The sequence below is a fragment of the Podarcis bocagei genome (assembly GCF_964188305.1).
Source record: "Podarcis bocagei genome assembly, chromosome: 1".
Taxonomy (NCBI): domain Eukaryota; kingdom Metazoa; phylum Chordata; class Lepidosauria; order Squamata; family Lacertidae; genus Podarcis; species Podarcis bocagei.
The window spans coordinates 62,428,317-62,444,196 of record NC_138125.1 but is presented as its reverse complement, the minus strand read 5'-3'; the positions used below and the strand labels follow the sequence as shown (position 1 = coordinate 62,444,196).

General features: G+C 39.4%; 1 protein-coding gene across 1 annotated transcript in view; it reads right to left on the bottom strand.

Annotated features, from left to right (window-relative positions):
- Positions 1-13,490: 13,490 nt before the first annotated feature.
- Positions 13,491-15,880, bottom strand: part of SLC6A5 (solute carrier family 6 member 5) — a 70,674-nt gene continuing 68,284 nt past the window's right edge. Inside the window, exon 16 of the mRNA XM_081189578.1 lies at positions 13,491-14,839. Coding sequence (XP_081045704.1) covers positions 14,684-14,839 — 156 coding nt within the window. The 3' untranslated portion in view covers positions 13,491-14,683. The remainder of the gene's footprint in view (positions 14,840-15,880) is intronic.

The window sequence follows — 15,880 nt, the reverse complement described above, 5'->3', positions numbered from 1 at the left end:
CCGCCCCCGCCGCCTCCAGTTGCCTCCGCCTGCCGCCAGGAGAGTGGCACCGTGAGCTCATCGCTTGAGCGGATCCCCCTCTTGGCGCCTAATGGATCAGTCTGAAGCACTACCAACCCCCTCTAAAGTGGGAGGCAAAGGCATCTTCTGAAAGAACCTGGGCAAGTGAACTGGGAGGGAGGCTGTCCAGAGAGCCGTCCAACTTACTCCGAAAAAGAGAGAGAGGAGTCTGCTGCTGCTGCTATAATTCGCCTTGCGTGATAAATAAGAGCGCTTCGACGGCAGGTGGGGGGGGGGGGAGAACAAAACAGTATCGCTTTATTCGGGTTAATTGATAGGGCTCCGAGCCCCACTGTCTCCCTTTCCATCCATGCGTTTATATACCTGCCAAATGAGGACACGCCATACGTCTGTTAAAGTAGTAGAATCTGGACTACGAAATGCGATAGTCCAAGACGTTTTGTTTTCCCTGTCTGCCTGCCCCTGGGAATATACCTAAGAACAAACTATCGGAGGACAAGGGGAGGGCGGCTTGAATGTCTGAAACCTCCTGCCAAGTAGCAGGGAAGATTTTACTGCCCATCATCTGCTGCTGAGTGGGAACATAGCTGCCTGTATCCATCCAGCCATTGACACCATTTAGATATATTGATTAATAATAGATAGGCAGTGAAAGACTGCAAACAGCTAACCCAGGCATAGGCAAACTCCAGCCCTCCAGATGTTTTTGAGACTACAATTCCCATCATCCCTGACAACTGGTCCTGTTAGCTAGGGATGATGGGAATTGTAGTTCCAAAATATCTGGAGGGCCGGAGTTTGCCTATGCCTGAGCTTACCTTTTAACCCAGGGATGGGGGGACCTACACCTCCCCAAAGGTGGTTGGATTACAGTTCACACCTCCCCAACCATTGGTCATGCTGGCCTGGGGCTGATGAGAATTGGACTCTAGCCACACTTCCCTGCTTTGATCACCTCGGTTTCATGTTTACGGTATTTAGAAGTAAGCCACACTGGGTTAAATGGGACTTACAGTGGTACCTTGGGTTACATATGCTTCAGGTTACATACGCTTCAGGTTACAGACTCCGCTAACCAAGAAATAGTGCTTCAGGATGAGAACAGAAATCATGCTCTGGCGGCGCAGCAGCAGCAGCAGCAGGAAGGCCCATTAAGTACAGAGCTCCGGAACAAATTAAGTACTTAACCCAAGGTACCACTGTATTCCCAACCATGTGTATGTGGGCATGCATCCTGCTGTGACTTGTTTTATATAAAAAATAATAATCAAAATTCAGCAAACAGTGCCATGATCAGTTTGGCACAACTTTGTCCCATTGACTTCAGCAATAATTGTGTGCGCACAGAAGTTGTAACCAATAACTTGTAACCAAGGAATATGAAACCCTGCTCAGCAGCAGCAGGGCTGTAAGCAAGCTTTCTGTAGAGGTTCAAATAAGAGAATTCATGCAGTGTGTTCCTAAGCACAGAAGTAAATTCTTTTAAGATCAATTGAGCTTAATGGATCCATTGTTCTTAACAGATCCATTGAACTAAACACCTATTAAGTAAGCTTAGCATTTGCAGTCTTAGGAGGCAGGGAAACCGCAATGAAAACACTTCTTCACCATCCAAAACCACCAGCAATTTTGATACAGCTAATCGTTAATTGATTGCATTTGTCATTTTCTTGCATTATTAGCAGCAATTTTATGTGATTCAGAGTAGATTAAGAATATGTGGAGAATGAAAACAGTTTCAGGAATCTGCAAGCAAATGACACACAATGTAAGCATATTCTTCCTGCTCTCTACCTGTTGGGCTCGTTCTGCAACAGCAGGTTCTGTCTGCATATAGCTGGAATACAGAACATTGCAATCACAACCTTTAAGGTTTTTTGCAGCCTTTGTATTCTGAGGAACTTTTCAGATTTACAAATAAAATAGGAGCATTAGTTTCTTGGCATATATTCCAAATTCTACACCACATAGTTTGATTTTAAATAATTGGTTTGGCAGCCCTAACTAAAACTGACACTTTGCTTCCAATGCAAAGCAAAAGAACTAAAATGAGTTATTTTTTTAAAGGGGGGTGGGGAAGAAACAAAGATTTTATGAAACACGAAAATCCAATTTACAAGCAGTACATTATGTATTCCCCAGCAAAGGCTTGTGAATTCATTAATATCACTGTGAATCCATTAATATCACAGTGACAAGGAGTCCTGCAAACCTAAAGTAAACTTTGCAAACTGAAAGTTGCTGGCAATTGCACTATGCACTGGATAAAATTCATCATATTCAAAGTTTGCTGCAGATTCTCTTGGGTATGCTAGTAGTAGCAGTATGTTTTCAGTTTCAGAGGATGGACTTGGAATTTATCTTAAGCATTTATATCATATCCTTCAACATTAACATTGCCAATCCAATTAAGAGACTTCTTTGTGTTCCTCGCCCACCTTGCCTCAAATGACAGGGAAACCTGGAGAAGGGCCTCAGAAGAAAATCTTAATTGCGGAAAGACAACTTGCCCACAGTTCCTAAACTTTCTTTATAGTGCACACCTAAAGTTTGGTCTAAATCATGCTGGGGATGGGCTTTGCATGCACACTCCTCCACAGTTTGGGTTGAGGTGAATGCCCATGACTATAGCAAAATGGTTACGTGGCAGCAGTTTATACTGTTTCCTGTGCCTGCTTTCCCCTCAGGTTTCTGCCTCTTCTACCGAACCACGAGTCCCTTGGCGTGTGTTCCTCCTCAGACCTTTTCTATTTAGCCATGTACAGAGTATGAAGACAAAGCCAAGCCTAGTGCTTCTGTCCACCATGGCATTTGGTTTCTGGCCCAAAGTTCACCCTGCCTTTCCCCCCTTCCTCCATAGCAAACGTAGCAGTGAAAATCCACCTCCTTACCTCAGCAGCTCTTTTGAGAGGCCCCTCTTAAAAGAATTTCACCAGGTGTTGCCTTTCTCATCATAGTTTGCAATAATGGGAGAAACTGCACCTGGAGGAATTTTCCTTCCTGGGCTTCTTTTAAAGGCACAGGTGCCTTAGTAAGTTTTGTTCTGTCAGTTGTATGTTCCCCAGGGTTGTCTGGCCCTGAAATCATCCGATCTTGCCACCTTTTCCTGGCCTTCCTCCTGTAGTTTTCAGGACAGGCTGGTGTAAAGAAATTAAGAGGGGAAGATGTTTCCCTCACCACCACCAATTTATCTCCTTATTAGGAGAAGCTTCACTAGTTCAATTTCCCCACCCCAAGCCTAGTGTTAAAGGTAGAGGAACAATATTCATCGACTGAGTGGGAAGTCGAGGAACAATACTTGTTCACAGTCCTTCACAATCCTATCCCTGTTGAGGGTTGCCTTATGGAAATCAGTGTTGGGGAAAGCAGCATCTATGTAGTTACACATTTCAGCCAGTCATAAGGCAAAACATCCCTGTCAGAAAAAAAGGCAAATAGATCTCTAAGCATCCACCTATTAGGGATGTTGCAGCAGTGGGCTTTCTTCACTAGGTGGTTGGACTAGGTGACTTCAAGAGACCTTCCAACCTTTTGATTCTATCTTTGTATAACATTTGTGGATAGCCTCATCTTCTCCATGTCTTACTGGTTTGGTTTACTTAGGCAATATAGCCCCCATTTTATATTCTCTGTGTGATGGAACTGCTGGTGTGCTGAGCTAGGATTCTACAGAGGCCAGTATCAATTGTATACATTTGAATATATGTTTTTTTCAACAAATTGGGGAAGACTTATGATGTCCACAACTGAAGTCATAATGTGATGGTTTCAAAAGTCCCAGTGCAAGGCGGGGAAGAGGAACATAGGAAGCTGCCTTTACCAAGTCAGGCCATTTTATTTATTTTATTTTATAAAATTTATATGCCACTTGATTGTAGAAAAAGCCTCAAAGCCATTGATGAATCCGACCCAATATTGTCTTCATTGACTGGAAGTGATTGTCCAGGAGTTCAGATGGGAATCTTCGTCAGCCTTAACTCAAGATTCCTTGGGATCTTTTGCATGTAAAGCTCTACACACTTCATTGAGTTATTATACCAAGTCAGGCCATTGGTCCAACTGGTTCCATATTGTTTACGCTGACATGCAGCACTTTCCAAGGTTTTTGGGTTTTTTTATTTTGGCATGGGGAGAGGGATTAGCCAGGGTCTTTCCTAGCCCTGCCTGTAAGTACAAGAGATGGAACCTGGGGTCTTCTGTATGTGCAATACTCTAGAGCTCTGCCCCTCCCCTTAAATCCTTCTTTAAAAGTATGTTTTTACACTAGTGGGTGGAAGTTGCACTAGTGTTTGATTATACTGACATGAGTGGTAAATCAACCCCTAAGCATTGTGAGGTTTAGCAGGTTAGGGAGGGTTGGACTTCGTTTGAAGAGACCCGGGTTCAAATTTCCATTTGGCCATTAGTTTATTGGGCGACTTTGGTTGTTGTGACTGTGTACAAATTACTAATCTGAAACGCAGCAATGTCATTCCTTTTCCCAGTTCAAATCGAAGTTGGTTTTGAGGAAAATGCATCAAAATGCAGTATTTCATAAGAAATGGCAGGATAGCTGTAGGATAGATATATGGATTGTGGCTAATATCATGTGTACACCACTTCTCAAACATATAGTGGGAGCGCACTGGATGCCAAGTAAATAGGAGTGTATACACAGTCTGTGTCTCAGTGTCACCAACACAGTTTTTGTGTAGGTAAACAAAAGGAACAGGTATGCTTTCTAGAACTTTTTGGAGAAATGAGATAGATAGATGATAGATAGATGATAGATAGATAGATAGATAGATAGATAGATGATAGATAGATGATAGATAGATATGGATGGCATATATGCTATGGATTATTATTGTCCCCATTCTCTCTCATACCTACCAAAAGAAAATGGTTTTATTTTCAGTGAAAGGAACTCTCCAGGGAAAGCCTTTTAACTTGGGATGAAAAAAGGCGGGCTGCATGAATCATACATGTGTCACTGTCTCCTCACTTGCTGCACTTTTTTGCTGGTTGATATATTTAGCTACTCTTAAGCAGCCATCATAGCCGTGGACACCTTAATGCTCATTTTAAAAAATCATGAAGAAATTTATCATATATAATAACATCCATTAATCCCTCTCAACTGCCCCCTTCTGATGAAAAAAGTCCTAGACAGTTTAGAGCCACATTTTTCTCCGCCACTCATCAATCAGCTATTTGTCTTCCTTTTATCACTGTCAGTGATTCATAAGAGAAGAAAGTGGGTCTCATTAAAAGAAGTGGCAGGGAAAGCTGTTTGTCCTGCTAAATAATCCCATGCGGCATTTACCGGTAATCCTCAGGTGTGTGGTGCTAAGGGGCAAAGAGCTTTAAAGCAAGCTTTAAAGCAATAAAACACACACACACACACACACACACACACAAACTGTATAGCATTGTATATGGCTCTGGCAAGGGGAAAATTGGCTGCATTAAACTTGTGTTTAGTATTCCAGAATCAGGTAATGTTTTGTAATCCTAGTTGCTTAACTTGGGGTCAGTTCTGACATAAGAATTCTCAAGCATGATAAATGTTTAGAACAAAATTAATTAAAAACAACAACAATAGAACGTTCCCTAAGCCTTGTACCTAGTCAACATATTTCTTGTTTCCAAAATTTATGACACTGGGAGTTCTTTCCACATTCAATATATATCACACCTGAAACCAGTTTTAGAAAACAAATACAATTAACTATATTGTTTATATTCTATACTAGAAATAGAAACTGCCTTATCCAAGCATAGATGTATTCTTGGCTACAATGGAAACTAAAATATTGTTACATGCATGAAGGGATAACTACCATCCTTTCTATTTACTGTGTTGTTGTGTTGTCTATGGAATGTTGGTTGCTGTTATAAAATAGATTATGCTTCAAGTTTAAATAGAAAGATCTGAGACTTTTCTCAGATTATGTGATGTAAAATCCATTCCTTGATCCAGACCAAGATTTCAGAACACTGCGGTTCAAGTACAGGGCAGTCCATCCCAGTACTTACAGCAGCTACATAGGAACATATGAATCGCTTGTTTAATCAGGCCATCACTCTGCCCACCTTCAGTTCCAAGCAACTGGTATTTGGGAGCATAATGGAGGTAGAGCATAGTCACTGTAGCTAGTGATCATTAGAGGTAGACAAAGCAAGGGGAATTCTGAAATGAATGACACTAGTCTAGAAGGAAAAACTATAGCTAAATTTGTTATTTATTTCCAGAATTTATAGGCCAGTTCGACACAAAAATCAGATAAAAACATAAAGTAGGCCTAATACAACTTACTTAAAATGCCTTCTAGAACAGAAAGGTCTTCGTCAAGCTCCTCAAGTTAAACAGGGAGGGGACCTGTCTGATCTCAGCTGGGAGTTCCACAGAATTTGTGCCCATATTAATGAATGCACAGCTACTGCTGGGGACAAGCCCAGTGCCTGGGCCATCAAGGACCACTAACAGAGAGTCCCTGAAGATCTGTGATTGGGGAATAATATAAGGAATCATGTGGTCCTTAGCTCAAGGATACCATGCAGTTGCTGAGGGCGTCACAAATTAATACAAAATCCTGAACTCAGCCCAGTAATGTGTGGGCAGCCAGTGTAGGATGAATAAGAGAAAAGTGCCTCCTTCTTCCAATGGGAGGCTTCATGGACTCTCTGTCCCTTCTCTGAACAGCAGGAGCCCTTCCATTTGCAGAAGGGCCACTCTGGATCCAACCTTCTAAATTTTGCTGAAACCAGAACAATTTTGTCACTATATTAAAGTTTGCACATTAAACTTAGGGTTCATCCATACTTCTGCTTGTCCCACGATTTTGAGGCACAGGTCTGAGAGGTTTTTCTTTTGTCCCATTGCTTTCCCTAGGAAAACCTGCTGTTTCCTGCTGAATCTAAGCAAACATCAGTTGGGTTTTCTGTGGATTGATATCTCACCAAAAAAAAGCAGATTAAGCGCTATGGTTTCAATGAGATATTAGTTATGTATGGTCTTGGAATTTGTTCGAATTGGCATGATTGCAGCACTGCTTCAACACTCTTTGACTAACTGAACTGTGCAATTTAGATTATGCTAAGCATGTTTAGTCAGGCAAAAAACATGCTGAGTTCTATAGGTTTCGATCCAAACAAGGTGTGCTTGGTATTGCAGTTTCTCTGCCTCGTCCTCCATCAGTGCTCCTCCATCCAAAATGTCTTTTCCTTCCTCTATTTTTATTTAATATTCTGTATGATTGATTTAATGCAATAAAAGGATTTAAACAAATCCAATCAGTCGTTTGATAAGTAATTAATTATTCAAAGTGCTGCAGAGCATCCTAATCGTTAAGACTCTAACCATCTAATTGATATTTGCTCCTGCATCTGTGCAATAAATTGTATTCCCCTAAGAGAGCTGGATCATTTTTGGTTTTTTGGTCACCACTCAAGTTTCCTAACAAGCACAAAGAATCATCTAGTAGACACAGCAACAATTCATATTTTTTAAACACTGGACATTTATTTAGGTTCCTTTTTTTCCTGAACTCATACATTAGAGGATAGATTCTAATTTGTAACATCAGAATATAATAAGCAAATATATAATACAGTAAATTGCATTTATACACATAAATACAAAATTTGAGGTAGGGCCTCAAGAATAATGATTTATTAAATGAATAATGTATAGTATATCATCATAGGTGCTATATAAGATAGATAGATAGATATATATATAAGATATGCATCCTTTGAAACATAATGTATTTTTTCCCATTAGCTTATACATGGAGAAAATATAATGTCCTGATTAGGGTACATATCTTTATCCATAGGCAGCAGTACCCCTATAGAATGCCTGTAGTATTTATGACATTACGCAAGTAATTAAGAATTAACCTATTCCATGATAGGTCCACAATAAAGTGCCTAAAAGACACAAAATACACTATATACTCTAGGTGATGGACAACAATATATTCTAGTCAAACACTAATTTTATTCCTAACAATGAAATACACCTATAAGGCAAATGGTTACCTGAAGATGTATTTAAAACATGGCGGGCAAAATCATACTATTGCAAGCAATAAGGTCCAGCCCAGCTTTCACATTTTAAATTCAGCCCATCGAAAGCACACACTCGCTCTCTTTCTTTGGTTATTAGCTGCCTGGTGGTGACACAAAGGCAGAAACCATAACTACCTTAAATGCATTTTACTCCCCTTCTTCTTAAACCTACAGTGGAATGCTAAGTTCCAGGCAGTTCAATAGGCACAGTTTATTATGTGCCAGAGTTTCGCTACAGGCTAGGAAAACAGAGTCGCATAAACACATTGTGGCTAGTGGCAGCATTTAAGGACTTCTGACTGAAACACTTACTGGGAGGAGCCCAGCAAACACCACCACTGTACATCCTGGGACTTGAGCGGTGGTGAGATCTCATTCAAGTCACTTTTAAAAGGGACAGAGGTAGTACAGCAGGAACAACATCTGCTAAATTAACCTCTCCCTGTAGCAAAGGAACACCTGCCAAGCCTGCAACTGAAAGCATTGACATTCCATTCTCATCTTTCTTCATTTGAGACAGAAAACCTGCTAAAAGGTGCAGTTTAATAGGAAAGAAAAAACAGCATCTGCATGAAATAAGCAGTAATTCTAGTATGAGGCCACTATAAGCCCATAAACCACATAATTGTGCATGTATAGAAAAAGGTGTGAGGGAGGGGAGGAGAGGCTCATTAATGCTAAATGACATTTTATGGCAAAAAGAAACCACAATAAAGAGGTTTTTCCCCCCAGTGCAGACTAGGCATCCAATCAATGGAGCAGAACCTGATAGAAACAATAACTTGGCTCAAATGAAAAGTTGGCCTAAATATATTCTAAGCCTTTTTTTTTCCTAATTAAAGTTCATTTTGTTAAACCCTCCTTTTAGAAACAAAGTGCTGCTATGTCGAACACACAGGTACTCTTTACAGATGACCCTAAGGAATTTTAAGGTGGAATATTTCAGCTTTAAGCATCATTTTAATGTACAATAGTGCATTTGACTTATTCAAAAGTTTGCTTCATTTGTTAGACAAAATGTGCCACAAAGACAATCTACGAATAGGTTTTTAGTATTTTCATTTGAAGGTCATCAGTTATATAAATAGATATGTCACTTTTCTGTAAATATGGCTTTCTTTCTTTTTTACTCTTTTACATTTTTTAAAATTACAGTTACTAAAATACTTTAATGTTCAGGAAGTGCTCATAAAATAAGTGCAATAACTACTAGACACTCCACACAGGTATGGCATGTGCTTGATTATCATATAACCAAGTTTTGTTTTGTAGATTAAAAGTGAAATACTGTGCTTGATACATTTAAAAAGGGAACAAATGCTTTTGCTCTAATTGAAACGACTAGATCAGTGAAGACTGATTTTCTTTTTAAAAAATTTATAGATTCTGTACCCTAGGCACTAGGCAGAAACTAAAATTAGACTGCTCATGTTCAGCGCCCTCAACTGAAGCTTTCCTTTCAAGAGGATTTTTGCCATCAGATTCAATGGAAAATTACTACCATTTGTAAAATAGGGTGAATTCAAAAATAGTCATTTCCCACAAGCCAGTACAAAGCAAGCAAGTAATATTTGTATCCTTCGGCATACATGTGCTCCAGATTACGCACACTGCAGTTCTCCAGACCAGCAGAGTATTTCAGAATAGCTGTATGAATTTCTACAGCATTAAGTGCCAATTTATACGACTTATCAGAGTCATAGTGGCCCTTCAAAATCATCTGAAATGTTTGTACATATTGGCTAGCTCCTTGTGGCCTGTAAGCTTTTACAACCAGCAAGATTCTCTCTCACACACACACCTGCACGTACATATTTTTATAGTGATTGCCAAATGCTGGATCCTGTGTATGTGGTTCTGGTTGTGCACAGCTCACAAAAGCTTTTCAAGTGGCGAGTACTCAGGTGGTTACATGATTCAGCCCTAACTCTACCAGCCATGTTTTGAGGTCACCAGGTTATTTCAGTTCAGCCAAAAATGTCTTAGCAAAGGGACGCGTGAAAGGGCTTGGTAAGGCTACAAACCTCCAGGTGCTTGCTCTTGAACAAATGTGCAAGAGGGCTGCAACAGGTTTTCTTTTTTAAATGAACTTTAAGTGGAATATTAAGACACAGTTCAGTTGAAATTGAATGGAAAAAATGTAATCATGTGATTAGGTTTTTCAGTGTAATCAATGGGATGGGGGGGGAGGTTAACTTTGGCAGGGCTGTGCCCTATTCATTCTAAATTGTAGGAAACCATGGTTACTTTCCACATCGACTGCTGTGGTTCAGTTTATGAACCCAAAGTATTAGGCAAGAAGGATTACCTACTTTTTTCCATGAAAAGAGTAATACTTGGGCAACGCAATAGAAAATATATTAAGATGAAAAGCTGCCTTATACTGAGTCAGATCATTGGTCCATCTAGCTTTCTGCTGCCTGCTCAGGCAGTGGCTGTCCAAGAGGATCCCCTGTCTGTCAAGGATGCAGCAAGGGACTTCCTGTATTCAAAGCATGTGAAATAGCCCATCCCAAAAGGCTTGGACATATAGGGCATGTTTCCCACTTGCAGGAGAAAATGGGAAGAACTTGTATATTTGGGGTTCTATATCTAAATTACATATCCTATTAGTCTTTTGACTACTATCACAGTTGTACATATGTTTAATACAATGTAAAGTAGTACATACTTTACTCCAGAAATATTCAGTTTCCCTCTACAGAAGGCTTACAGAAGGTTTTCAGCTGATGTTTTCGTTTGATCATTATTTTACTTTGTATGTTGCCTTGAATGCTATTTTAGAAGGGTTCATGATTAGCAAGTTTTTAAAATACTAATAAAATGTTGCAGAAATAAAATCTGTGCACCAACATGCAGTATATGGATTTGGACTGGGTTACAAAAACAAAGTTAACAGAAAGGTAAACATAACACAATATAAAATTATCCTGATATAAACTGGTTTCTTCAAGACAGTACTGGTTGATTTTGTTTCATTTTACCTACCATTCTGTTTCAAACTATTTTGTTTGTAAAAGGCTAATTTCTAACTCCTGTTTATGAAATTTATTTTTGCCAAGAGCAACAGGTGGGTCTCCAAAACACAGCTCAGACAAGAAACGAATGCCAGAATGTAGCCGTTGCCCACTGAATCATCTGGCAACTGGTTCCACCAGCACTGAAATAATCCAGGTAAATTTGTGGAAGGTTCACAGTCAGCTTTTCAAGACAGAAGGGAACCAATGAAGACCTCTCTAAGGGCACACACAACATCTTGAAACATCACCTTTTGGAATTAAAGAGACTTCACACATGCCCTATTATTTCATAGGAGCATTTAAAGAGGTTTTCAGCAGATTGTGCTTATCTAACTAATAAAGGGATGGGGCAGACAGAATATTTAAAAATCTATTTTCCATTCCAATTGATGGCAATTTGTGCTTCATGTTGGCTGCCCAAGGACTCATAGTCGTCTTTCAGCAGCAAAGAACTGGCAACACTATTTGCCCCATGGAAGAGAAAGTTCAGCAAAATGATTCTAGGCAACAATCCAGCCACCATTAAGCACACTGTTATAACTGGTTATTTCTGTGGAAACCGTTTAAGCAGGATTTTAAACTGTTCCGTTGAAATCAATGGGAAGTACTTAACTGTGGCTGGATCATGCCCAAAATTTTGTTTATATATGCATGCTACAATCTGAAACATTTTAAACTTTTGAGTAAGGCCCATTGTACTCCGTGAGGCTTGCTTCTGAGTAGACACACATAGGATTGCACTTAAATATTTTAAAACACACGTTAAGGTTTATGTCATTTTAGTTTCCATTTTAAAAACTTCCCCACCCACCCGACAGGATGAAAACGGCACATCTACAAAACACAGCTTTTAACTCAAGATTTACCTGAGACCCTGTAATGTGAAGACAGGCAAAAGGAAAGATATGATATAAACAGTCCCCTGAAAGAAAGTACAATTAGATTGGCTACTACAAACACCAGGAGGGGGAAAGAAACAGGCAAAACTACTCTAAAACTCACCATCTCTACACTGGTTGCTAAGATATTTTATAGGGACATATAACAGCACTAGTACACACTACAGGAACACCAATCACTTTTAAAAACCTCATATATGCATGTATAGGATACAAGAGGATACTAAAGGTTACAGTTTTGCCAATTATTTAAGACATATTTTTCTCCCTCATGTATAGTGCATATACAATACAAACAAGGGTTATTTCTATGGCATTTGTTGAATGTATTCTTACAAGCTCTATGTTCAATCTAGTTGTTAGGTTTAAAACTACTTTAAGATTAATACTTGTACATCACTGCACATGTTGCAGCGTAATGCTATGGGGTGTACTGTGTGCAGTAACACACTTATGGGTGGCATGTCCAAGAAACACAATTCTCGCTCTTTCTCGTTTTAGACTGTCCCTATACCACTGCAACTTGTGGTGGTGGTTAATGGCATATGAGTTTGGAATAACTGTGGATTGGGAGGAGGGGTATAAAAGCAAAGTATGTACACCTCAAGGTGGTTGTTTTGAGGAAGAATTTGTCTTTGAAAAGTTATGTGTTGTATATAGTAATAATTATTTTACAATTATTAATAGCAACAATTTTATAGACTAAATTCAGGGTTCAGGTACTTCACTCACCCTGCTGGCTGAAAGAGAAGAATACATCGAAAGGCTGTATAAAGAACTTTGTAAGAAAATAGCAGGGGCAAAAGACACAGATGATCTACAGAGCTAAACGCTAACAACTGTTTTCTATGTAGAAGCTACGATATACATACTATTGTAAGAATATAAAATTAGGCACAAATTATATGATGGCTTCTTGAGAAGGAGGGAGTGTGAACGGAAGAGTGGAAAGCAAGGAAAACATGTTTGAGACAAACCTAAAATGAGGACTTGCATTTTCTTCCCTCTCTTCAGTTTGCCAAAATGATTAAGATATTTCAAAATACTGAGAACTGAGGCATTTTGATGAAACAGAAATAAAAACCTAGTAGAGTATTAATTGAAATGCATGAAATTAAGACAGGGGTGCCCATCTGCCTCAGCCTGGCACTCTCTTGCATCAGATTTCAAAACAGAGATACAGCTTTGTCTCCCACAGTATTCAACATCACACTCTTATTTTATTTTTCTCCACACACACACACCTTTAAAAGAGCCTGAAAGGCTCATTAATCTCTCTCCACACCAGTGCCAAGTATCATATTATATTAGTGCACTATATTGAAAGGCTGTCTCCTTATATGCGTTACAAAGCAGCTCTGCTACTGCCAATGTAACTAGCAGCCACTGAATGGAAGACATGTTGGCAGAATCAGTGGGCCGTATTCAGCTCCTATGGTGTAAATGCTGGAAGATTCAATTCAAACTCAGGGGAGTCTTTCCACTTTCGTATCTGGCATTACCGAGGTAGGAATCTAGTCCCATATGTTGCATACTAACTCTCAGCTGCATCCTGCAATTTTAAATTGTTTCATACAACCAATTCCAGCTTGTGTGTGAAGCAGAATAACTGCAGGATGAGGGAAAAGAGGACCATAATTTAGAGAGCACATGTTTTTGTGTATGATATCCCAGGTACAAACCTCAGAATGCTCATGAAAAGAGATCTCAGGTTGAGAAAGACTTTGGCCTGACTGGGTCTAAGATAGCAAGTTTCAGGGCTGCCCGCATGTTAGGTTTGGTAAGGAACAGGATCAATAGGCCACTAGGCCTGACTCTTGTCCTAGCTATATATCCAGTTATGGCCACACATTCCATTAAGATATTAGGGTGATTGTAGGCTGGGGCAAATAGATATGAAAAGGATATGCCAAAATGGCAGCCCAACCACTTAGTTGTAGTATTCCAATAATTTTACATATTAAGACACTTGGTCCAGAGATGGTTCCCAGGCCTAATTTAATGTCCTTTAAAATCAATAACCACAGAGCAGGAAAACAAATTGTTGTGACTCTGCCACACTCAGGCAAACCTAGTAAATTTGCCCCGCCATTTTAGCCCCTATATTTACCGGGTTTTTGCAGGTCATGAAAGTAGGCTATGGGTACTTCTGTACTAGATGGTTGTTTTGGTAACACATTCACTTTTTTTGTGAAAACCAACAGTAAGATGGTAACCATGGATGTATCTGCCTAGCACAACATATAGTTGCCAACCCACTTGTCTGTCAGCAAAACTAAACCACAGGCAGTGCTCATGGTGTTCCCAGATGGTGCCAGCAACCTGTATCCCACTCATATGACTGCAACGGAACAAAAACTATTTGTGTGAAAGAGTAGGATTGGCCCAGCGCTCACAGAAGCAATTTCCCAAAGCAACTGACTGATTGTCACTGTTTCACAATGAATGCATTTCTTCCTGGGCACCACTGTGTGTAAAAACCCAACCCAGTACTTAAAGTGGTCTATCTAGTTCTTTACTACAAGCATGCAACGGTATATCTTACTTTTTAAGCAACCACTTTCAGGCACTGTGAGGAGGAAAAGGGACAATGAGAAAGAAAGAAAGAAAGAAAGAAAGAAAGAAAGAAAGAAAGAAAGAAAGAAAGAAGGAATGGGCTGTACAACATAGCCACAAGTGGGGGAATTACTAGCATTGGGTCTCCAGTTCAAAATCTTTCGGTGGCAGTTTAAGTCCAAGGGAAGACGTTCCCAGTGGGTCTATCATATTCTGGTATCGTTCACCACGGTGTTTAGCCAAAAATGGTCCCCAATCTGGCTGTGGAGAGCAGACCAACTTGAGCCTCTAGAATTTGCAGGAGGGAGGAGAATTTAAAAAGTTACAGAAAGCAGATCAGGATCAGGTGAAATTAATGATATGTTAATTACACTGCACAGTATTATCACAATACCCTGCCATTCAGTGTTTGTTTTCCACAAGGCTAGTAGAAAAAAGCATTCAGGTTTTAATTATCCGGCCTTCTGCATCTTCTCTCTCTCCTGTGTCCCCAAAATCAGGCACATGAAAACAACTCACAATCACAGACACCCTTCACCAAATTCACACACCAAAGGACATGTGCTCAACTATGTAGCCCAATCATCTAAGCAGTAGGTTGCTGCATGAAAATAATTGGATTTTTGTTTAGCAAATTTCCCCAAAGTATACAGATGACCAAAAAGTAATACAGTGCCAAGACTATGCAAATATTTTAATTATCGAATCACAAATTATTTTAGTACTATGTGTGGAGGGGAAACAATGAGTTAATTCTGCAAAGATGCAGACAATTAAAAACTGAAGTCATTGTTAATGATAAATAATTTGACTGGTGAATTTTATATAGAAAAAAGCAAAGAAAAACATATTTATGATGGTTTAAAAGGGAACAATTATATGTTTATTGCCTATTAAAGGGAATCAAGCCTCCATATCAGTTATTTTAATTTCTGCTTAATTACCAGCTTGCAACCTTTGCCTCCCAAATTGACTGTAATGAACTGCGTAACTCCAGCTACTGTGCTGAAAATGAAATAACTGCTTCAGCGAAATAATTTCCTTTCAGACAACATGCAATGTTTTGGCACTACTTTGGGTAATATCATTTAAAAGAAGAAGTGATGGCAGGTTTTTTTGAATACGCAAGCTCTTAAGGTTAGAATTTGATGAACAAAGTTGCTGACTTGAGAAAGAAGGAGTGGCAGCCTGAAAAATGCAATAGGTTTTAGTATAGGTTTTAACTCACTTTACAGGTAGTTCAGAAGAATCAAAACAAAATTATTCAAAACGACCTTGACAGATTAGAGAACTGCGCAAAAACAAACAAGATGAATTTTAACAGGGAGA